The sequence below is a fragment of the Theobroma umbraticum genome, unplaced genomic scaffold, assembly GCF_002168275.2.
Source record: "Theobroma umbraticum cultivar Fairchild unplaced genomic scaffold, ASM216827v3 scaffold_44.0, whole genome shotgun sequence".
Classification (NCBI taxonomy): domain Eukaryota; kingdom Viridiplantae; phylum Streptophyta; class Magnoliopsida; order Malvales; family Malvaceae; genus Theobroma; species Theobroma umbraticum.
Window position 1 is genome coordinate 14,250,953 of NW_018397255.1, and position 24,374 is coordinate 14,275,326.

At 36.3% G+C, this 24,374-nt stretch overlaps 3 protein-coding genes across 7 annotated transcripts; all 3 read right to left on the minus strand.

Moving 5' to 3' along the window:
• Nucleotides 1-5,986: 5,986 nt before the first annotated feature.
• On the minus strand, nt 5,987-6,588 carry LOC110409884 (two-component response regulator 24-like). The gene is made up of 2 exons (XM_021419381.2): nt 6,358-6,588; nt 5,987-6,232 (listed from the first exon to the last, which is right to left on the minus strand). The coding sequence occupies exons 1-2, from the start codon at nt 6,586-6,588 to the stop codon at nt 6,056-6,058; spliced, it is 408 nt and encodes a 135-aa protein (XP_021275056.1). The 3' UTR covers nt 5,987-6,055.
• Nucleotides 6,589-8,195: 1,607 nt separating this feature from the next.
• Nucleotides 8,196-10,510, minus strand: LOC110429205 (two-component response regulator 24-like). Of its 5 annotated transcripts, none has more exons than XM_021445122.2 (3): nt 10,376-10,510; nt 8,836-9,143; nt 8,196-8,738 (listed from the first exon to the last, which is right to left on the minus strand). In XM_021445122.2, the coding sequence occupies exons 2-3, from the start codon at nt 9,136-9,138 to the stop codon at nt 8,565-8,567; spliced, it is 477 nt and encodes a 158-aa protein (XP_021300797.1). In that variant the 5' UTR covers nt 9,139-9,143; nt 10,376-10,510; the 3' UTR covers nt 8,196-8,564. The 5 variants fall into 5 exon arrangements, with proteins under 5 accessions (XP_021300797.1, XP_021300795.1, XP_021300794.1 ...); XM_021445120.2 differs by having other exon boundaries at nt 10,291-10,510; XM_021445119.2 differs by having other exon boundaries at nt 8,836-9,149; nt 10,291-10,510.
• A 140-nt stretch (nt 10,511-10,650) lies between these two features.
• Nucleotides 10,651-24,368, minus strand: CLASP (CLIP-associated protein). The gene is made up of 21 exons (XM_021445117.2): nt 23,957-24,368; nt 22,120-22,275; nt 21,963-22,025; nt 20,845-20,913; nt 20,394-20,559; nt 19,990-20,151; nt 19,510-19,607; nt 18,568-18,642; nt 18,420-18,488; nt 18,245-18,330; nt 18,045-18,162; nt 17,632-17,730; nt 17,205-17,547; nt 15,249-17,050; nt 14,997-15,098; nt 14,145-14,249; nt 13,953-14,027; nt 13,804-13,872; nt 13,583-13,651; nt 12,837-12,938; nt 10,651-11,106 (listed from the first exon to the last, which is right to left on the minus strand). Exons 1-21 carry the CDS (start codon nt 24,287-24,289, stop codon nt 10,945-10,947), a joined length of 4,323 nt encoding a protein of 1,440 aa, XP_021300792.1. The 5' UTR covers nt 24,290-24,368; the 3' UTR covers nt 10,651-10,944.
• Nucleotides 24,369-24,374: the final 6 nt, after the last annotated feature.

Below are 24,374 nucleotides of genomic sequence, written 5' to 3' on the forward strand. Positions count from 1 at the left end.
ATTTAAGTGTTCAAGAGAAAGCTTAAATTAATATATTTGGTATTTGAAAGCAAGTCAAGATGCTTGTTTAGTTGCAAGATGTGTTAATTAGTTAAACAAGCAAAAAAGAAAAAGCTTTAATGAAGACAGATTAGTCTTAACTGATTGAGACAAATCCTTAATCAATTAAAGCAATTCTAGGCTCTAAACCAAGTACAAATAGAAAGGTCTTAACTGGTTAACACAAGTTCTAATCAGTTAAGTAGGTGCTGGATGCAAAGCAGAAGCGTTTTAATCAGTGAAAGGAAAGGAGTTAACTAGTTAAAGGTCAAAGTTAAAGTGTTAAGAAGCACCAAAATTCAAATTCAAAATATTAATAATTGTCCAAGGCACCAAACCAAGAGATTCAAAGTTAAAGACTTCTTAATTGGTTGGAGCCCATTTTTATCAGTTAAGGATGAATGGAGAGAAACTTCAATCAGTTAAAAGAAGCATTAATCGATTGAAAGAAAGCTAACCAAAAACAGTACTTGAAGGTGCTTAAAACAGAATGTTATTAATTAGTTAATGTTACCATTAATTGGTTAACACAGAAAAGTTGTGTGCAAGTCATAGAAGACTTAATCAGTTAAAACTTGCCTTTAACCAGTTAATGAAGCGCTGTCTACACATTTGAATTTAAGCACAAAAGGATAAAATAACGGCCAGAAATGGCTAGTTTCTATCTCCAACGGCCCGAATTGATTTTCAAGTATTTAAAACCTTTCCAACAGTCAAAAAGCATATAAAGAAGCCATCAAAAGTGATTTTAAGCTTAGAAGACCAAAAACCTTATCTTTGCACTTGTATTTCACTCCTGTCGTTTGAAAAGTTTTTGAACTTAACTTTGTACGTCTTAGATCAGCTAAAGGATAAATTATACTTCATCTTTCTCTATTTCTTGCTCACTTAGAGTGTGCGAGGTACTCTAAGTGGTTAATCAAGCTTGGGTTAACTTGGTTGCTATTATAAGTTCTAACTTAGCCTTAGATAAGTTAGTTTTGGGTTTTGGTTGATCCTGGGAAAAACCATTGTCAAAGGTTGTGGCTAAGCTTGTGAAAAGCCATTGTAAAAGCTTGGTGGAAGCTTAGGAATTCCACTAATTTTAATGAATTGGTTTGAAAATCCTTGATTAGGAGATCAAGGTAGTAAATTTCAGTCAAAAAGATTAAACCATTATAAATCATTATGCTTTATCTACTTTCTCGTATTTTCCTTTTATTCTTAACTCTTAAATCATTCTTCCAACAAGTTTCAAACTTTCCTCGCCAACTTCTTTTAACAAGCTTTTAACTAGGAATTAATTTTAGTGACATTCTGAAAGTGTTATTCACTTCCCCTCTAGCACTCTTTTTGGGACCAACTAGAAGGCCCACACAAACTCAGTGGAGTGACACATTGGGAAGGAGACCTACTGGATGCCAATTACGTGTCCGTCCAATTAACAACGCTTGCCACATAACCCCATAACTTCTCTTATCTGCACATGGTGCAATAGAAGAGTGAGTCATCTAATACTTAGTGAGGGGATGCTATCACAGCATAATATTTCATATATATTATATCTAGGCATATCTAGCCATAATATACTCATATTCAAACATCTCTAACTCAAAGGTGCAAGGATCATTCTAATATCCTACATGCACAATTCATCATAGTCAAACTCATGGAATCACATATCAACAGCATATCATAACCACAAATTTCAAAGTTTTATGTCCTCACAACAAATCATATCAATTCAAAGCTTAACCTTAAAGCTACTATCATCAAACTAGGCTTCATAAGCACACCTTAGTTGCTGACCAAAACCTCACTTATCATTCACAGTCAATTACCACAATTTCATATTCAAATCAAAAATATGCCACATCTAATGCATGTCATCATAGTCAAACAAAATCAAATGAGTGATCCTACCCTGGACACAATCAGATCATGCACGTTGGTTAACTAATGGAGAAACAAATCACGCTCAAGGCAAAACCACTAGAGGAGAATCAGATCATGCACGTGCCAAAGCAACAAGCGAAGAACAGATCACGCACAACGTCAAAGCAGCTGGCAAAAAAATCAGATTATCGATCGAAGTAAACTCTCGATGTCGGCATCACTCGGATTAATCTCAATAGATGGCATCAAAGCACTGCAAGTAGGAATCACATGAGAGATTTGTACCACCGTCTTTACTTACCACCATCCTTATAGGCACACAAAGTCACATGGTGTGGGACTTCACTCCAGCTCAAATCATATCAACGTCCGGAATTCATCCTTCGGATGGAACATATATCCACAAATCAAGTCATCTTACTTGTGACATTCCATATGTCCACATCGAATCTCATTAAAATTCATCGAGCTTCAATCATCTCTAAGCTTGGTATAATTCTAAGTGCCTTCAAATCTCTAAGGTATCATTAAACAAAACATAATCAATCTCCATGCCCTTATACCCATACCACACATGGGTATTCGTCATCTTCAATCAAATCAATTGTGGCTTAATAGACTTATACTTATCCTCAGTCAACCACAATTAGGTGGGCATTCACACATAAATCATGTCCATAAGCAATCATGGCTCTTCGACTTCACATACTTAACATCACTTCTATCGTTGTACCATTAACCCAAATACATATTATGCCCATATTCCTAATTAGTCAATCTATTCATCATAATTTGGCACAATCCTTAATTCATAATTCATATCACACCATGGGTAGGCATCTTGCTCTAAGTCCTACATACTTTGGGTTCCAACACAAGGCCATGTTGTGGCTCACCACAAATCACACAAACACAAATTTACTTTTCCAAATAACTAGTTGGCCTAGGTATTCTTATCTAAGCACACTATCATACTTGTTCTCTAGCCTAGACACATACCTCTAGGCAAACATACATATACATATATATAGATATATACATACATACTAATTCTCTAGTTTAGGCATTCTCATCTAGGCATTCCTTATGCACACATATATAGTTTTCTAACATAGGTTCATCCATCTAGGCATGCATCTTTTATCCTAGTAATATGGCAATGCATACATTATGCAACATGCATCACTTGCATTTACTTAAATCCCACTCACCTTGACAATTGGAGCCATACCGCAATCAAGCTCGACCTTTATCCTCCAACCATCCTCCAGCTCACAAACGCATCAATTGCCTCCATTCTCGCCTTAGACAAATCAAAACAATACAAAATTATTTATTTACTAGCTTTCAAAAATATCACAACTTTTAAAAAATACCCAAATTCAATATATAAGCTCAATCTTCCAACAAATGAGCTAAACCCTTACTTAAAAGCTAGGTTGCTCAAATTTAGGCTCTAAATCTCCAATACACTCAAGGGGAGAGAGTTTGGCCAAATATGAAAATATCTAGATCCGAGGTTACTGACTGATTAAATTGAAAATCAATCAGTAAAAATGAGTAATCTTACCTCCGGATCGTTTCCTAAGTTTGGATCTAGCTCAAATGGGCTCCAAATGGCATTTAAGGGCTTAGGGTTCAAAAAAGGTCAAAAGAGAATGAAAGAAAGAGCTGAAGAGATATGAGGCAGAATGCCCATTGACCTTTTTTATTTTTGCCTTTCCTTTTTGATGTATCGATACATTTGGCAATGTATCAATACATCTGCCCTAATTTTGACTACATATATCGATACATTTGGGCAATGTATAGCTACATTTCGGACAGAATGCTCTTGAATGCCCTCTGCTTCAAATATATCTATACATTGAGACAATGTATCGATATATGTTCATCTTTCTAAGAATGTATCAATACATTTGCTAATGTATCGATACATCTTACCTAGATTGCACCTTTCCAACACCCAAACTTCCAAAAATTCAAACTTAACACCCCAAAATCGCTTCCCCTTTAAGTCATACTTCAAAATGGCTATCTCAACTTATAATCCTCAGTCATCTACACAAACACACAATCAAATCTCAATCTAAAATTCAAAATTCAAGATTTATCACCCATTCCTCAAAATTTTGGCTAAGCCTCAAGGTATTGTGTTCTAAGTGCCACAATCATCATTCTTACCTCAATTCATCGAGAATGATCAATGTACTCTAAAATTCAAAGTCTCTCTCTATAGACCATAATAGCTCATATGCATGCTTCACAAGCATACAAGTCGAGTTTTCAAGTTTACACATCAAATCAATTGGCCAATACCACATTTAGGCCATATAAAAAATTAAGGATGTTACATCCTGTGCTTAAGCTGGAGGGCTATCAGCAATTAGTTAGTAACATTGGGTTTTTAATGACTTTGGTGGGCAATATTAGTAACTTGTTGGAGGTGATTGCATCAAGGTTACCACCTTTAAATGCCTCCAAGTCTTCCTCATCATAATAGTCGGGTCCTCCGCCTTAACCATAGCAGCAGCAACAACAATATCTGTCACCCCTTCAGTGAGCTTTGTATTAGATATTTCTTTGTATTTTTGTACTTTTCACAGATGTTTACATTGAAATTTTTTTTTTATTGTCTATGGTTTGTATTACATTTTTATGCATATATGTTTACTATTTGTTTACTTTATCAATAGCAACATCATACAATAATTATATTACCAACAGGACAAAATTGAATTTCAAAAAAAAATTATGATTTTGTAGTTATTATTGACATTTCATCCATTACCGATGGAGTTCATAAAAAATACCAACTAAATACCAACAGATTCTAAGGCATTGCTGACAGATTTGACTTTTGAGCTTCAAAACCTACTCCATCAGTAATTTAGAAATGAAATTACTGACAAATTTATGCAGTCGACAGTTATTAACGGATAATAATCCATTGGCAATACTACTGATAGAATTTTATGATGAATTTTTCCCATTATCAATGAATATATTAACTGATAAATTCGAGCTTTTGCCGACAGAAATACTGAAGGAATATTCAGTCAGTAACCTTACCGACGAAAAATTTGTTACTGATGGATTTGCCATTACCGACAATAATAACATCAACCGAATACTGATAAAATTTTTTATCGATAATGTAACAAATCAAGAGAATCAAAAGTATTGCCGAAAGAATTTTTCATCGATAATACCTTATTTTTTGTAGTGGGTTGTGCCGTTGGGTTCTCTTTTTCTGCCTTGCGCTCTCTTTTTTTTTATCTTTTTGATTGCTGCTCAATTATGCTGTTGATTTATTGGTTCTTAATTGTGGTTCGAGTTTTACGTCGTAAATCCTTATGTATAGATGTTGGCGGGGGTTCTTATCTGGTTGTTGAACCAAATTTTGGTTTGCTATCTTTCTTGTCAAAGCATTCCAAAATTAGCTGATTTTTTGTTTTCCTCCCGGTAATGTTTTATTTTCTGTTAATTAATGAATGCCATTATTTTTAAAAATATATATTTTCAATTAACTAATTAAAAATTATGAAAAAGACAAATAACACCTTGTAATTAGAGAAAATCTTCTCCTCCTAATGCATATTCTTTATTCATTCCAAATTTCCATTATTTACAAGGAAAAGAGAAGGAAAAATATGTGTCATTCTCCTTATATAAAGCGACTCGAACAAAACCATTCTTCACCTGTGTGGGGCTCGCCACCTTCATCAATTGATAGATAAATAAATGTATGTGTGTGTGTGTGTGTGTGTTTACCAACGGAGCTTAATTTTCTAGGAAGTTCTAGTATCGGTATACACAAACGTTGCCTGGGATGGCACTGCAGAATCACGGACAATACACCAAAGAAAGCAAATTGTTACCAGCAGGAAACTGAAATAACACAGCCTTTTGCATTGACTGGAACCAAATAAAAAGTAAAAGAAAATTCCTTTACCAGAAAACTAAAACGACGTCACAACAATATTAGTATATGACACAAATTAACCACTGTAGTAGGAAAGGAAAGAATTGGGTTAGCTTCTTTGATCTTACAAGCAAAAGAGATGGACCTTAATGGAAATTAGATGATGTGTGTTTTGGAGTTTAAGGCAAACGCTTGCTCTTAATTTGGACATTTTTCCTAACCGTTGAGGCTGATCTTACGGATAAGAGAGATAAGCTTAGACATTGTCAAGGGCTTCTCTTGGTAGTCATCCAGACCAGCTTCAATGAATTCTTGTATATCTTCTTCCATTGAGCGTGACGATACGCCTGCAATCATGCTACGATTGCCCATTTCACGAAGTTTCCTCGTTGCCTGTCAATATTCCAAATCAAGCAGAAGAGCTTCGAATCAGATCGGTGATGTCAGTTCAATATTCTTGTAGTAAGAAGCAAAAAATTAACTAATTGATTTCAGGCGAAAGCCAAACATTTTCTTACCTCAATGCCATTCATGATAGGCATCTCCATGTCCATTAGAATCAGGTCAAACTTTTTTCCAGAACAATGGGCATCCACAGCTTCTTTCCCACTACCGACGACTTCGTTTTCTATGCCAAGATTGCTCAAAAGCCTGCGGTGAATCGTTCGGTTGATCCTATTATCGTCCACAACAAGTGCAGTGATCTTGGTGGATTGCTCTTTTTCCACAGCATGTCTGCTCTGCGCCATGTTAATTCTTCTTGTTTTCTGCTTCAGGCTTCGGGAGCTGAGTGATTTCCAATAAACCGATCAGCAAATTGTTAGTGAGTTGTGAGTTTCATTTCACTTTAATTTAATCAATGCAGACTACATATTCTGTTTTGTTTGAGGCAGACCAGAGATATTTTTGGTGCACAAGGAAGTGACAAAAGGATGTAATGACACTAGCTAAAGCATTTACATTGGTCAGACAATTAGTAAATATTTAGTGTAACTGATTAGACAGGGAATGACCTGGTTGAGATTAAACTTTGACCATATTTAATAAATCAAAGAATAATAGCATACATCTCAAAACAAAAATCCTCAATAATACCAATCCTCTTGATTTTAGAAGAGAGTTGTTCGCTTGAGAATTTGATTTCGCTACTGCTGAAAGTTGAAAAAGCTTTTCCATGGAGAACATTCCAAGAAGATGAGTCCATTTGGATATGTTTGCATCTCAAGCACTAGAAGAAGACCTCCTCTTTGACCAGTTACTATACGTATGGCCTATACACAGAGAAACAAGTTTATGCAGTAAACCTAATAAAGTAAAACAAGCCTTAGCAAAGTACCTCAAGCAGGCTGAAGGTCATACTAACCAGAAAGAAGAAGACAGGATTGGGACTGTGGTGGGAGAAGCAATAATGCTAGCAAATAGCTGCGGAAGAGAATGATGATTGATGATGATTTCCTCCCATGATGGGTGAATTCTTGGGTTTTAAAGGGGCTTTCTACACCAAGATAGTGAGCAATGAGATGTGGAACAGTATCCATTGGAATGTGTTGAAAATATCACAAAATCATCTTCCATGATTGATGAAAGAAGCATCTTCAATAAAAATGAAAAACTGCTGTAAAATAATAACATTAACTTTAATTCTACGGTCCAACCTGCCAACTTGCCTAAACAACCTTTTTTTGTTGTCTGTTTTTTATTCTTCTTTATTTATATTAATTAGCTAAGTAAAATGTTATGAAACAAAAAAATTAAAATTGCAATTCAATTTGACATTTATGTCACGTAACATTAATATGGTTATAATCTAAGTGACGTGTTAATATAATCACATGATACTTTTTACTTTTCACACCGGCATAACATGACGTGTAAAACAACAAGCGATATTTCGACTAATGATAATTAATCAACCATTAATCATAAAAATTTATTTAACTAAAAATAAAAATACAAAAAAAAATTATTTCAATAATTTAAATTTTTTTCAAATATTATATCTATAATTAAATACTTAGTGTCCCTTAAGTTTTTCCCACTAGTCTACTACTTTGATAAAGAAATATGGCATTGCTTAGGTAAGGACATCAGATGCACAAATATATTGGACCTGTTACTACATTTGGCTCCAATCAAAGAAGCATAATTCTGTGAACCATCCAATGTTTCATTAGATTTCATCAAAATTTTTGGGATGATGTAGATTTTCAGGGTAATTACAAATTAGTGCGATGGAACGAAAATAATGATTGGTTGCCACCATGGTCAAAAATATTTATTAAGAAGGAAATGTCCAGTTCTAATATTGGTAAAGAAGAAATTGCATTTACTCTTTTGACCTTAATGAAATGGCAGCCATAAAACTGATTAATATTATACCCCCACAAAGGCCTACAAAATTCATACTAAAGCAAAATCCAATGACTTATATTTGATGGCATTTCATTCCTTAGAAAAAGGCATGGAAGTTATAAAATTACTTCCAGTCAGATAAAGATGAGCATTGCAAGGAATTGCTAATGAGGGCATTTTTCTGAGGAAAATGAAGCTAGCTTTGCTCAGCGGACTTTCTTATTCATGCCAATACCCAAGCGATAGCCGACCTTTGATATTAAAACACTAGACAATGGAAAACATTTGGAAAGCAAGCGGCCCAAAGCAAGCGGTTAAAGCCAGGATTTTATTGTGTAGATGAAGTCCTCTGATGCGCAGGATTCTGTGCTCCTCACTGGCTATCGAGTTCCCTCAGGATAGGTGCCAAAATGTCAGGAGTGAGAGGTTTCTCAATGAACTCATCAACTCCAGCAGCCAGAAATGCCTGCCTCTCTCCCTCATAAAAGTGAGCAGTGACACCCAGCATCTTGCACCGCACGCCCATGGCACGAATCTGCCTTGTGGTCTGCCATCAAATCATTAGTTGATAATTAATAATGACAGGCAGGATATATCAATGACATTTAACTACCGTCTCCAAACCAAGTAATAGTTGCTGCTACCTCAAGTCCATTCAGGACAGGAAGAAGCATGTCAATGACAATGAGGTTGAAGTTTGCCCCAGAGGCAATGAGCTCAACCGCAGCCATGCCATTGTCCACAGCCTGGGTTTCAAGTCCATAAGCCTGAAGAAGTCCCTGCTCGACCATCCGACAAAACCTGCTACCGTCAACCACAAGAGCAGTCAACCTGTTCCTCAGGATCACACGAGGAAATTCATTGCCCTTTTCTTCTTCAGCAGGTGCTCCTTCATTGGCCCTGCGTGGAGCTGCTGGATTACCCGAGGCCACGCCTGCTGGTGCCATTATTCCTGCAACTGGAATTAATTAAAGAGGGATTAGACAAAGTTTATAATAGAGTACAGGTTTATTCAGAAAAGATGAAAGATGTCACTCCTCGAATTTCAAGTACAATGTAAAAGTGTTTGACAAGAAATTGTACTGACTAGCGAGAAAAAATTAAATCTAGCCTGCCTTCCGGTGATGGCGCAAATGCTTATGAGTTGTGCGTGAGCACTAAACTCCCCTAGCCAGAAACATCTTTAGTTGGAAAAGAGAACACCGAATTACCTTAAACGACAACAAACGAAACAACTGCCCAAAACTAATAACTAACGTAGAGACACTACAATGCTAATGCGTTCAAGAGGCAATGTTGCAATATATAACGCTTACTGATTTGATGTCAAAGCGAGAGGCTAAATACAGACTGTGCAGGATTAAAATTTTGGATTCGCCTTCCATTCCCGGTGAGCAAATATGCAGATTGGGACAAAAAAGTTAGATGTAAAAGCAGTGATGGTTAAGGATACGCTGAAGAATGCATAATTTAATAATCAGATTTTCTCTTCTGTATGCAATTAATTAGATATGTTTGCATCTTTACATTTTTATTACACGTGACACTGTTTGGTAGTATTTTCAATTTAGACGTTACTTTTCTTAAAATTCTTTTAATACAACGGTCAGTCTTTTTTTTCATATCTGATCTTCTTTGTACAATTAATTAGATATACTATCATCTTTATATTTTTATTACACGTGATTATATTTGGTTCGCATTCAGTACTTACAATTCAACCGTTACTTTTCTTACCGTTCTTTTAATACAACCGTCACCTCCTTTACTTTATCTCTATTTCTTTTGATATAACTAACAATCACCCTCATCAATAATATAGACCCATCATTCATTGTGAATTTCATTAAAAATCTCAAATATGTTTTGAATTGAAACTATGAATCCATGACAAGTGATATCTTAACCTTATCCAAATTAATTTTCTCTAATTTCAATAATATAAAATCTCCATGAAAAATAATAAAACCGAAATAAATCCAAACCAAAGTAAATCTCTCTTTTATATGTGAAAAAACTCAGTGCACTGAAAATGTTACATAATTGAATAGGAAAAAAAATGCTACAGATCTCACACAATAAGAGATAGAAATAAATACCTGTTTCATCTACCAGATTGAAAATGTGAATCAGTCACAAAATTGAAGTGCAATGGAAGAGAACCAAACGCGGGCATTACCGTACCAGGGAACGAGCTGAGTTTTAGTTGGAATCCAGGATGTTACATGAAAACTGAAACGGTTGCAATCGTGACGTGCTGGACTCGAATAACAAATATAGCACGCTTTGTATGAGCCAGATTTTGTGGCTTCCAATCTCCACCCTGATGGATATGAAATGAACTAATAGAGTTGGTAGGTACAACAGCAAGAGAATTGATCATATCCTAAGGAAATTTCATAATTTTCAAAAGTCTAGCTTAAGGTGAGGCAAGAACAATATTTGGATGGAATACCAAGTACAGAAATTTCTCCAAAACCATATTTCTTTATCACTATAACAACAATGTTACGAAAATGGTGATTACAACATGGGCACAGTAGTGCAGCGTGCAATTCCCTACTTGATTCCCCACCAAAAGCACTCTTCCTCCAAAACCCAGCAAACCAAATTAAAGAGAACTAAAATACATTTAAAAAAGCAAAAACAAAAATCACCCTCGAATATGCATTCACACAATATACAAAATACACAACAATGAATAAGTAAACATTTCCCAATCCCAATCCCGACTCCCTGTCCAAATGTACCAGTTAATCATGGTTAGCATCTATGGGGGTGCCAGTCCTGGCCTGTGAGATCCGATTCGCATAAATTGTAACCAACCGCAACTGTGTGCTGTTAAGCCCCTCCAAGTGTGGCAAAAATGCTTTCCCAAGCATTATATAAATATCCACTAAACAGAAAACGACGGTCTGTACCATCAACAACAACACGCAATGAGACATCAGATATCAATGAGGTTTAAAGAGAGCAAAGAAAAAAGATAACACACTAAGATGTACTTCAAACATGTGGAAACGCAAGTTTATTTGCCTCTAGCAGAGACAAAGACAAGCATATTTCCAAGAGAAGCAGTCACGCTCTTATCAACTATTCTTCTCAACCATGTACCATGTCAACCGACTGAAATATAGATTTTGGAAACAGAACACAGTAATCTTTTTCTGATTCTTATATTCTACTGCAGTGCAGCACACTACTCTACTATAGGCTCTGGTTTAGGCCATAGGCATAATGTGCTGATCACACTCCAACAACACGGAAAAGGAGCCGATGGGACTCATGCCTCTAAGGCTAGGTGCAAGGGAGCTGGCACTCATTCAATAATATGCATGTTATAGGATGCAGCCAACTTGTGCTATAATTTCATTGAACAACATAATCTTTCTGTAGGTATAATGTCATATAGCATTATCCTGAAGTCAGCTAACAAAAAAACCAATATCATTGGCAAGATATGAAGGGTAGATTCTGTTACAGGCTTAGAGAATAAATCCCAGAAGCACGATTTCGATGTTGAAAATACCTCAGAGAAACCATTTTAAAATTTATGCAATTATTGGACCACAAATAGAAAAATTAAAGAAAACATCATTCTGATGCCAAGGACGAGAATCATTACTCAGCATAAAATAGAGTACCAGACTGGGTATAAAACTGAGCCAAGCCAAGCCAAACAATAGTCAGCCAGAGTGTTGCTCAATATATAGATCAAGTCAAGTTCATCTCTCAAAACTTAAATTCAGAATGAAAACAAGTTTTGAAGTCAGCTTTGACTTCACTCATAAAACACAAGCCAATTGAAACTCAAACAAAAACTTGGGAGGCCCAATTGTAAAATTAATGAAAGAAAAAAATAGTAATATTTATAATGATATAATTATTAGATGGGATTAGCTTGTGAGCTTCTGTGTTGTATGCTAAACTTATTGAATTAAAAGCTAAATGCTGAATTTAAATTCAATTCCTTTTTTTTTTTTTTTTTGCTAATTGAGCAAGCCCAACCAAGATTCTAAACAAGCCAAAGGCAAACAGCAAACGGTTTATGAATTGCTTGACTTGTTTAATTGTTTTCATCATCCCTACTCTGTGTCTCCAAAGACAAATCCCAACCATTAGAACTTGAACTTTCAAATTGGAAGTCTAAGATTCAAATTTCAGAAAGGGAAAGGTTTATGAGATGGGAGAGAGCTACTGCCTTTTGTATAGCTCAAGTCGCATATACATGAAAAAGAAAAAGAGAAAAGTATTGCTACTCCGTGCATAGAACCTAAGTGTGCCCCAAGTATTCCCAAATATCAACACATAAAGCATCCTAGATGTTTATAGTCAAGATGTGTCTTACAAGAAAATTTAAGTTTCGTTGCAATTTTTTATATCTCAGAGCAACCATATCACTTACAAAGGATCAAGCAGCTAGATAACATAAATGGGAATACAAAAGACAAGTAAATTATTTTCTTTCAGAAGATTAAAAAGTTCCTCCTTTCTCTCAACTGCCCCCTCCCTACCCGATCCACCCCCAATCCTCCACTTTTTCTCTCTCCTTTCTTCAGCCTATAAAATCCTAAATTTGAGGTATTACTGTATAATGATAAATTTCTAAGCAAGAAAGACAAACATGCAAAAACATAATTATTACCTTCCGGACGTCTGCACTCTGGTTTCCAAAGGCTTCAAAAAGAGCAGGCAAAAATGAGGGCAATTGAGTCATTAGCTCCTCCTGTGATAGCCGCCCCACAAGCTGAACAGAAAAGCACAGAGCTTAGATACGGTCAACACTTGATGATAGGAGGCACAATTTATTTGTAGGAACAGTACAACTGACAAAGGAAAGCATACAAAAGCCCAATCCAAATAGACAGGAGAGCAATGACAATTCCAAGAATACAATCAAGTTTACACAAGCATGTAACATATCTGAAAAATGCTGAATATTGATCCACTTGGTCTAATAAACAGGAAAACAATGATCATAATAATACAATTAACTTTTCACAAGATAAACCTCCTTTAATCTTAATCAATAGATGTCTCCCTTTACATTCACACCCTAGTTCAAGCAACACAGCTTAAGATAAAACCATGGCACCTTTGGCTTACTCTCTTTTCCTATGGCACACTTGTCTTGAGACACCCGTAACTCTTACCAATGTTTCGCAGATTAATTTAGACCCACTGTTCCTGCCCTCAATGTGCACTAGAATGAACAGTTTAGAGCAAGTATAATATGTGGTACACCATTCTTATGCACAGAGAGTATCATACAACCACTTAAAACACACAATCTGCATGCATGTGTCCTTGCATGCAGAATCTCAGTAGAAACTAGAGAGAAAAAAATAAAATTTAACAATTTTAACTCCAACTAAGATTCAGTATAAATACCTTTGTTAAACAGTTTATGCAAATAACCAGAGTCTTCTCATCTTCAGTGACTAATAAAGGAACAATAACCTACAACCACAGTCATTTTATAACATCAGTAGTTAGAATAACCTGATACCACAGGGGTAGAAAGCCTAAGCACTCTCTCTTCATTTAACAACGGGAAAACAAGTCATACGAGAGAGCGAGAGAGAGAGAGAAAGAGAGAGAGAACCACATACACTTAAACATCTGAATGGATCATATTGAGACAACACGGTGTTCAAGCAGTGCTCAGCTTCGCTTGAAACCTAAACATGGATCAAAAAAGTTGAGATGTGGAATACGGGCAACAATACTCTCAAAGGACAAGTCAAGGAAAGTAAATTACTTTGGGAACAATATCTTTTGTTACATGAAGCAGCTTCTCAATCACTATTTCAACAGAATCTTCCATAGCATCTTTCTGGACGCATGAAAAGCCAAAAAAAGGGATGAAATGAGCACATTTGCATGCTAGGGGGGAAAAAAGAAAATCTGGACAATGCTCAAAATTAATCATATACTGTAAATATGAGCAAACCTGGTTTTTAAGCATTTCAACTATCAATGACAAGGCAAGTTCTCGGATTGAGGAATCGGAATCATCTAAAACTTCAAGTACAGCTGTCAAAATCTGATTGAAGTACTGCATAAATACAATTAATATTACGACTGGATGTACATCAGATATAGCATTGCAATATTTGACATAGGATAAAGGACATATTCTTTCCTAACAGTATAGCATGGTTAAGAAACTTTCATAAGAAGGAATCAAATAAGGATTAAAGTTATAAAACGTGAGGCAAGCAGAAGGGTTCAATCTGGTCATTTCACGTTCGGGCCTTTTCAGGTTCTGATCATTCCAGGGTCAGCAGGCTTCCTACCATCTTCAATTTTATAATATAATTGGTAATTAAATTTTGCCTTTTGTAAAAAAAAATCATTCAACTACAAATTCAATCATTTTACTATTAACTTCGGGTCATTGCAGGTTTGAATCAAATCATTTTGGGTTCAGGTCATTTGCAGTTCAGATCGTGGCGGGTTCAAGTTTCTTCGGATTCAGGTCTTTGACTTCTTGATCAACTCGATTCTGATCAGGTTCCTTTTTTCTTCTTTTTTTTTTTAGCCGATTTTCGGGTTCAGGTTCATTTTGCCACCTTTATATAAAACTAATATTGGAAACAAATTTTCTCAGTATCAAAGAAAAGTGAAACAAGGGAGAGCCTTAGTGGACAGCCACATTCAAGACAGCTACGAGATATATAATTGAGTGTCAGCAAAGAAAATAGTTAAAGACGATCTAACAATGAGACCAGCAACCAGAACCAACCAGACTCAATAGAAAATGAAGCCAATTTCAGAAAATACTCTGTTTGAGTTGGCATACCTTGTTCCAAATGGAGAAATCATTAGCCAGAGAAATTTCAATTAATTGCTGGAGTGCACTACGCTTACTTGCAGTAGGGCTCTCATCATTCCCATTGCAGATCTAGAACCACAGAAGAAAGCATTTATCAAACGTGTAGTTCTTGAAACACAATAAGCGCTATGAGAAGTCAACAACTTATTTTCTCCAAGTAAACTCAACTGATAGAACAATTACTATCACCAGGAAAAAAAAACAGAATACTAAACTCACCAGGTGAAGAATTTGAGGAATGCTAGGCCCAGTGTCTGGCATAGAGCTAATCTTTACAGCTGCAGGTTTAAGATGATTAAGGTCCAAGTCAGATGAAGTCTCATTATTATGTCCAAGCCCTTCAATGGCCCCCAAAGATTCAGATCTACTTAGACCATTCATGTCCAAACGTGGAGTAGATAGACCTTCCAGGTTAACACTGCTTTCAAAGTTCTCAACCCGGCCAGTTCGAGATCCCAAGCTCTGACCTGAATTAACAATGTAAGACAATTGTTTGGTTTTCGAAGGAAGAGCATCCGCATTTGAACTGGTCTCAAGGTTCTGATATAAGTTCTCCTGAGTTTCATCAGATGTTGCCTGGCCAATACTGCTTGCGATCAGGGTTGAATCCTGAGTGGAACCCCACTTCCTACCACCTTCACTATCAAGGGAACCAGCAGAATACCTTCCAAGTAAAAGACTCTTCTTGGACACACCAATATATCCTTCTTCAGATGATGTTCCAACAACGTCAGATGGATCATAGGAAGACTTAGCACGCTGCCTTTCTTTCTTGTTCTGCAAATAGTTTATTAGGTCCACCTCAATACGAGGGGTGTACTGTTTAAGTGCCCGTCTCAATGAATTTTGTTCTTCAACTGATAAACTAAGAATAAAATTCAGAACTGCAGTCGGATCAAAGTGCGAGTAGACAGATATAATGCAAGTAATAGCTGCATCCTTAAGCTTAGTGTTTTTGTCATGGACCAATGGCGTCAATTTAGCAAGCCATAACTTCAGGATGCCAATATTACCAGAACCTTCAGAATTCATAGCATGCTTGTTGAAGGAACTAATAGCAAACTCAATAACAGCTAACTTTGCCTTTGGTGATCGCTGTTCATCTAATGAACGCAGCAAAGCAGGTAAGAGAGAATCTATGCTATAAGTTTTGCTAACAATTTCCAAAGTCGTTGAGCAAGGTTGCCTAACCAACTCCTTTGGATCAATTAACCGTGAAAAAACATGGGGTAAGATCCTTTCCATGTAACTCTCAAAGGGCTTTCGACATGATGGAATAATATCTGCAAGAGTTGAAAGGGCAGCCTGTGCAACTTTATGGTGGGGATCATCCAAGTGCTGGAAAAACAGTTTCATTACCTTCTCAAAATTCTGAACCACTTCCTGAACACCTTTTGGTCCCTGCTGCAGCAAAGACCGGAGATAAGTAAAAGCAGCAACCCTAGCACACCAATCAGAACTAGGACTGAGCCCCTCACTAAGGGCATCACTGAGAGAAGCGGGACCTTCAACATAATTTGACATCTCTCCAAGTGACAGCTGGCTATCATCAAAACTCTTTCTCCTTCCTGCAGACATCCGCCCAGCTACATGTTTTCTCAAAAGTGGCCTCTGGAAGTTTGGAATATAATTGTTCTGTGAATCCTTAGTGTTTACATCTCTATAAGGTGTGTCCAAATATTGTCTGTCAATATGTGGATTTATAAACCGCCTAGCCTCCCTAATGTCACTGTTCTCTTCAACAGAACCTCGCTCTTGCCTTTCAGATGCCCTTTTGGCAGAGTATAATGGGAAAGCTGGCAAAGTCTCAGTTGCCACACTACTTCTATATGATAACTTGCCTGAATCTTTGGAAGCTTGAATTTGAGTAATGATGTCAGACATAATCATACCACCATTGCGGTTACTACCTTTACCAACACTAGAGGTAGTTGATTCTACTCCTAAAGAGCTTGTGAGACTATTAGAAGCTGGAACAGTAGCAGGGAATGGTGGATCACGAGATGATGGAGGGTCAACTCCTGCACTAGTGGGCAATAAAAGAGAAATTTAGCCGCTCACAAATTGAATCGACTTTCAGATCATTTCAGGTAATTATCAGTGCCTAATCAAATGACCTCATGTACAAAAATTTCAAGTTTAAATTAAGAAAAACATAGAAAATCCATTCAATACCTAGATCCAAACTTGATGACCTCTGTTTTTCGGATATGTCCAGACCTCTAAGCATACTTTCAATGGCGCTGACTTTCTGTTTGCTTGCATGCAACACGCTCTCCAGAGTACGTTCAGCACCTTTACCAAGGGGCTTCGACTGGGATAGAATCAAACCAGAAGAGAGAGAAGTCCCTGACGATAAACTTGAAGTTCTGTCCATTGCAACTATAGCAGACGTTCCATATCCAGGAACATTTGAAGGAGCAGAAGTTTGAGAGGTAAATGACATCTGTATATTTCTGTCACGGAGAGAAGGAGAAGCATGCCGCCTATGCATCCCTCCATCTTCTTCGTTAATTATCTGTGCAAAAAGCAAGGCTTGAAACCACAATCTAGAAAAAGGAATCATTCCAAAATATCCATTGAATAGAAAAGCTATACATACCCTTTGAATGACAGGATCAAAGGATGAGAACAAGCGACGAGAACGATCTGGCCAAGTTTTGGTGAACATTCTGTAGCACATTCTAGCAGTTGATCGTACCTGTTAAGTTCCAAATGCCCTAGTCATCTTATCATTGATTTTAGCATGGACTCAAACAGATAATAAGCAAGAGGAAAATAACACTAAGTTTTAGGAATTAGTGTTGCCATAGAAGGTCATCTTTTCAGATGACCCTCTTTGTGTAGAAAATATAAGTTCATTCAAAAATGTTAAGTGAAGCATCAGCGATAAATCAATGATGTTTACGTGGGAGAAGCCCATGAAAATGATCAACTAAGTCCTTTACATTAAGGGCTCAATGCATAACAATACACACCAAACATCAAGACAAAAATAATTCACAACATAGATACCTCACTCATTGCATCCGCAACGCAACACCTAATAAGGTCCTCATATAAATCAGCCAATCGCTGTATTTCTGGTGCATCTGGCCAATGCTCAAGTATCAACAATGCGTACTCAACACACCTGCAGAAAGGAGATAAAAAAGTGAGTAGAGAAATAGAAAATAGAAGACTTCATCACAACATAGCAGAAAAAACAGGAATACCTAGCACGGAGTACAGAACTACGGTCATTCTTTGCACAATCAGCTATGCGGGGAAGCACACGGGCAACTTTGCAGTTACGCAACATCTGCAAATTAGAAAGTTAACATCAAAAACAGAAAAATCGAAAGAAAAAGGAAAATAGGGAAGGGGAGACAAAAATAAGAAAAAAATTACCGTTTTTATGCAGTTATCTGCGGACTCTGCAATTACAAGCACAGTAATCACAACCAACTTGAAAAGGACCTGATTATCATACCATGAAATTAACAAATGCTTATGAGAATATAAATGTTGTTACACTACACAAGAAAATTCAACTTACTGGGATGAACATCTCGGCACATGCCTCAAAATCTCCCAAGAGCTCCTTTGATAAGAAGGATAATAAATGGCAAGCCTGAAAATAAGGAAACAAACTCAGAAACAGCTACACTTACACGGCCAGAAAAGCACTTAGGGAATAAGAAAGTAATCAAGTGTAAATCAACCACCACTATTATACAGGCTCTCTCAAAATTCTGTATGGCCACTGTACAAAATTCCATCCACAAGTGTTAGAGACAAGAAGTTAACACATTATGCACAAACTTGGAATCTCACTAGCTTGGCTAGGTCAGTAAGAAAAATATGAAAAGACCACAGAGCAAGAAGACACAAGCTTCATAGTCTTTACCAACAAAAATTTACAGAACTGTGATCACAAAGTTAGAAGCATGTAAGAATTCTAGCAACTAACAGGAAGCAACAAAAATTGCAGCCTTTATAGTCTTGACCAAAAACACTAAAACCCTGTAAGATACTCAAGTGAAGGTCTAAGCTTATATCATCCCCTCCCAGGTGAATTAGCCGAAAACACCCTTCTTGGAAGTTTCAAGAGAATCAACATGGGAAGGACAGGTATGATGATGGGTCCATGAAATTTTCCCTAACTTGAAACGCCAGCATTCTTTACTATATAGATATGTTCTAATCAAATAATAACACTGGAAAACTCAAGAAAACAATGAACAAAAAATCCAGCAATTGAGTAATTCTGAAAATTCACTAAACCATTCAAAACAAAGCTCAGCAGTAAACTTAATATAAAAGGAAAGTACTTAGAAAATAATATTCAAAAAGTATTTACAGGAGAAAGAAAACCTTACTCTAGGTGCTTGAATAAGCACTAATAGTTCAGAACCGCATAGATAAATTATAAACGAAAGGAACAAATCTCCTATAATATAAAAAGAAAGCACCACGAAACTCAATAAATGGTACACACCTGCTTCACTATGCTTGACCTTCTATCCGATAATTGTGTACTTAGCGGGCCAACAAGCTGCTTCAAGAGTCCCCGGAAACATGGATAATCAGTAGCACCTGAGTATTTGTTCCCATTAGTCTTAATTGTTAAACCTCCCATTTCTAAAGGCATATGCTATAGAGGAGAATATGCCATATAAAAATGGATTTTTGACAGATAACTGTGTAAATAACAGGACAACTTTGCAGATGTCAAAACCAAGGGGAAAAAGATTAAAGGAAAGGGATAACCACAGGAATTTATATGCGTGGGTTTTGACAACCCCTTTATATACCTAGGAATTTGTATACCTGGCTCAGTTAGCATTGGCCACTTCTTTAAGAATAAGAATTTTCATACCTGTTCAGCTAACAATAGTGACTCTATAATTCTATAACAGCAGACAAATATGCAGTGCAAAACATTTGTGGGAGGGTGGATAAGAGAGAGAACAAAAACCTCCAGAAACAAGGCCTTCAACTCTCTGCATGGCAGCAATGCGTATGGACCAATCTTTTTCTGGAACAAGGGTAGAAGCAATTTTCTCAAATTCCCTTATTAGTTCCTTATCTGAGTAAACTTTAATTGGATCTATGGGTTTTTCTGTGATATCACTTTCACCTGCAAAAAACAAGATCATTTCATTAAAATTGAAGTCTTTGAACCATGATTTAAAAGCAGGCACCATATTTGAGAAATATATAATTTAGAAAACATCAACTTCTTTTAACCATCATTGTCAAAAGAAAGGTAGACAACATTGAAAGTACATTGGTTTATGCAAAGATCAGCATATCATGAGAACCATCCTAAATCCCTAATTCAAAAATAACATAAATTATTTGATATACACAGATCCAAACCTCCAAAAAGAGATGTCTCCCTTGAAGAACTCTTGGCTCTTGGACTGCTTTTCTTGGGGTTAAGGATTGCAGGCTTTATCTCTCCAGCGCCAAAACCACTCAACATTCCATCCGAAGATCGAACTTGTGGCTCAATTTTCTCTAATCTAGCATTAATATCTCTCACCTGCAGTTGTACATTATGTTGTAAAAATAACAGAGAGTAACAACATCAATACCTTTCTTCTAGAAGGAAATGTGATCAACTTTAAATGATAACTAATATTATTTATATTTACTTCATGTTAAATTAAGGTAGCCTTATTAGGAACAAGAAGCAGGGTGGGAGGAAGTAAACTGTCAATGCGAAATGAGTAAAAAGATAAAGAAGAATATAATTCATCTGCAGCTGCATAAATATTCAAAACAAAGCCAGAGGACGGAATATAGAATTCTAAAATTAAATATTCACCATAGATGCAGGAAGCTGATGGCGATGAAGCTCATCACGGAATTGAGTTCCAGCCTGCGTATACATTTCCTAGAAAAGAAATGATTTGATAAGATTTCTGCCGCCAGATAGGACAAACCTTAACATATGAACCATGCAATCTCTAAAAGCACATATGTCAAGAAGAAGAATGGCACATGTGGACCTTCAAATTAGCAAAGAACTACTGCTTCAGTTGCTGCAACACTCATTAATGCATCCAAAGCAGAAATACCCAAGAAGAAAAAGAAAAGTAACCCAATGAAAATTAACATATTGAATGGTTTTTTGACAAGATATCAAAACTATTAAGGACCAACATACATCAAAAGAAGCATGACAGTTTAATAAAAAATAATTCACATTAATACTAATCCAAGGAGAGGACAACACATGTCCAAACATCCCATATTGAAGGTTGCTGAATTTTTTGAACAGGACAGTTAAGGAAAAACTTTACAAAGAAAAGGAGGTCCAAAACTTGAGTCAGAAGAAATCTAATTTGAGATGATTTTTCTTTGTTTAATGTTAAATGTATCTACCACAAAGCTGGGAATATAGCAAGCAATCATTTTCCTACTGAAATGACATGAGAAGCTATAGACATCAGATGACATAAACATGTTTTAGACATATAACTCTGGGGCCACAGCAAGGTGTCCAAAAATTTATTTCTAGTTTTCTTCTTCCAAGAAAATGAAAAGTCTTGAGCAACTTAAGATTTTTATGTTTTCACGGGTAATTAACAGGTTCAGATCTCAGATGTTAGTGCCTATTCATTTTCTCATCGTATTTTCTCTGTCCTCTAAAGGCAGGTAAAAGGCTTATTGCTGGGTGATCAACATGTTTTTCTAGAACGGAGAAGCACAAGCAATGCCTCAGTAGTCAGCTCACCTATCAGGCTATATATCACCTGTCTATTCAAGTGACAGTGGAAGTTGAAAACATGGGTTAAATTTTTGAGTATGACCAAAACAAGAAGAAAAAGACAACAGATCATATTTGATTTTAAGTAAAGATTATCAAGTTCTTTCCACACATAAGTTCAAAAAGTTGTTAAGCTCTTCTAAAAATAATGCATCAAAGGAAGCTCCGCTTACCTCAATGCATAATATAGCTGCTTCACGAACACCAGGATTTGAGTCATTCAGCATCTGCAAAATCTGAGAAATAAAGAAATTATAAATGTCAAATTATCCGTGTCACATTTAATGATGAGACAATAAAAATCCATTTTGGAAATGTTAAGAAGCATACAGGGGGAAGAATAGCCCGTTGAAGTGGAAGTTCAGTAGATGCAAAAAGACTGATTGCCGATGTGACTGTACGCGCAAATTCTTCCCGAACTCTCCAACTTCTATGAGTCCAGGCATATGAGCCAGCTCTTTCAACAATAATCGTTGGAGAAGAAACCTGAAACACCAAATAATTAGTACATTTTACAAATCAAACTAACTTTCACACTTAGCCTAAAAGTTTAAAGCATTTCAAAAACTCAGCAAGGCACTCATACTCAAATTTACTCCAAAAATAATTGCAATAATAAAACATAGTTCACATTTCTTGAAAAAGAAAAAAATAAAACTGAATAAAGAAAACCTAAACCACCAGGCAGTAAACAATTAAAAATGCAAAGGATAAATTCATTAGATTGTGAGCTCCCTCATCCCATAAAGGTTGTCTTCTTTGGAAATGCACATGGATTAAGGAACCATCCGTTACTTTCTGCTACTTGCTTTTTGCAGCCAAAAGCACAAAAAAGAGTGCTATGATACAAAAGCAAACAACATTTTGAAGACTTAAAATATTAAAAATGGAACTTTCTGGAGAACCAAAAACCAGATGATTTTACTTTTACAAAGAATATTTAAATTTAACTTGGGAGTTGGATTTTAGTCATTTGTTTATATTTAATCTATTATGAGTTTGTCTCTACTATTTGTTCTTGCTTTGTAGCCATGTTCTAGGAAGCCAAAAGCAAATAACAAAAACAACAACTGAATGGAATCCAAGAAAAGTCAATAAATGCTTTTTGACAGCTAATACATTCTACATTCCTTAACCATTATGCACAATGCAGACAATTATGACTTGCTTTGGAGTGAGAAAGAGAACAGAAAATCTCAAATGCTAATGCTTCAGTTTTTGACTGTGACTTTGTGAACCACACCAAAAATAAAAACATAGACTTTTGGGAGTAGGAGAATATCATGTATCTGCTTTCCTAGAATACATGCGGTGCATAGAAGGTGCAAGGTGATTGCATGAGGAAGGATAGTTCATGAACTGGCTTTCTTATTTAATGTGGACCAAAGATTAAAATGGCATGACTGCTTACATAAGAAACACGAATGTCATCCACAGGTGATTAAGAATGGTACTATTCAATTGCAAAAGCATACATTAGTGACTATTCTTGACTACCACTTTTCTTGAATTCTCTACAAAACTCATATAACTTTAAAAAGAAATAAAATGAGGAATGAATTAAGACTCCATTTTCCCAAGAAATTGCTATGGCAATAAATGATCTTGAATTATTTGAAGTAAAACAATTAGGAAACCCTTGACTCATCCAAAAGCTAAGAAACACTGTATGTTTCATATCTCCTAAATAGAACAATTTGAGATAATAAACTTCCATAAAATACACTAACTAAAGTCTTCCATAGTGAGGAAACTTGGTCAAATCTATCAAAATATTGCTCTAAAAACACTTAAAAACTAAATTACAACCACGCTAAAAATTATTTTTGAAAAAACACAAAATCATTAAGAGAATGGTAACAAAAACGGTGATACTTAAAGGTAGCCTCCAAGAACAGCCACAAATTATAGTTCTCGGCACATTATTAAACCATAAGAGCAGTCAGATTATACAACTACAAGGAACTGTCAATGTCTTCGTTTCCACTGAATCAATGTAAAACCCTAAATTCAACAGCACATCACATAAATTCCATTCAAATTGAACAAAAATCAGTGCTGACACACATTATAAAGATAGGGGGCTTTCAGCAGTTTTAAGTAACCAAAGGAATGATATGAGCGGCAGCCATTCAATAACATAAACAAAAATAAACAACATCTTTACCTCCATGAGAGTGAGCAGTAGTCGTCTGGCGGCGTCTCTAACGGGCTGTTTGGCGTCACCTAACCGTTCAACAACCGCGGGAACGAGCGCGTTGAAATGCAACTTCAAGTGATCACCGGAGAGGACGGCGGCGGAAGCAAGAGCCTGGAGAGCGCCCTGGGAGACTCTGAAGTTGTTGTCCTTGAGGAGATCCATGCAGCAATCGACAAGCGAAGTGACCTCCGAAGAAGTGAGGCTCTTTCTAGAACCTTCGAGGAGTTGATAGAGCCGCTCCACCGCCGCCATTCGCTCCTTGGTGTCTTTGGCACGTGCCAGCTCCAGTGCCTCCTCCATCTGGATCCGGATCCGGTGAGACCGTGCTCAGATCTGAACAACTACTCAACAAGTTCCAATAATTCGAAAAAGAAAAAGAAAAAGA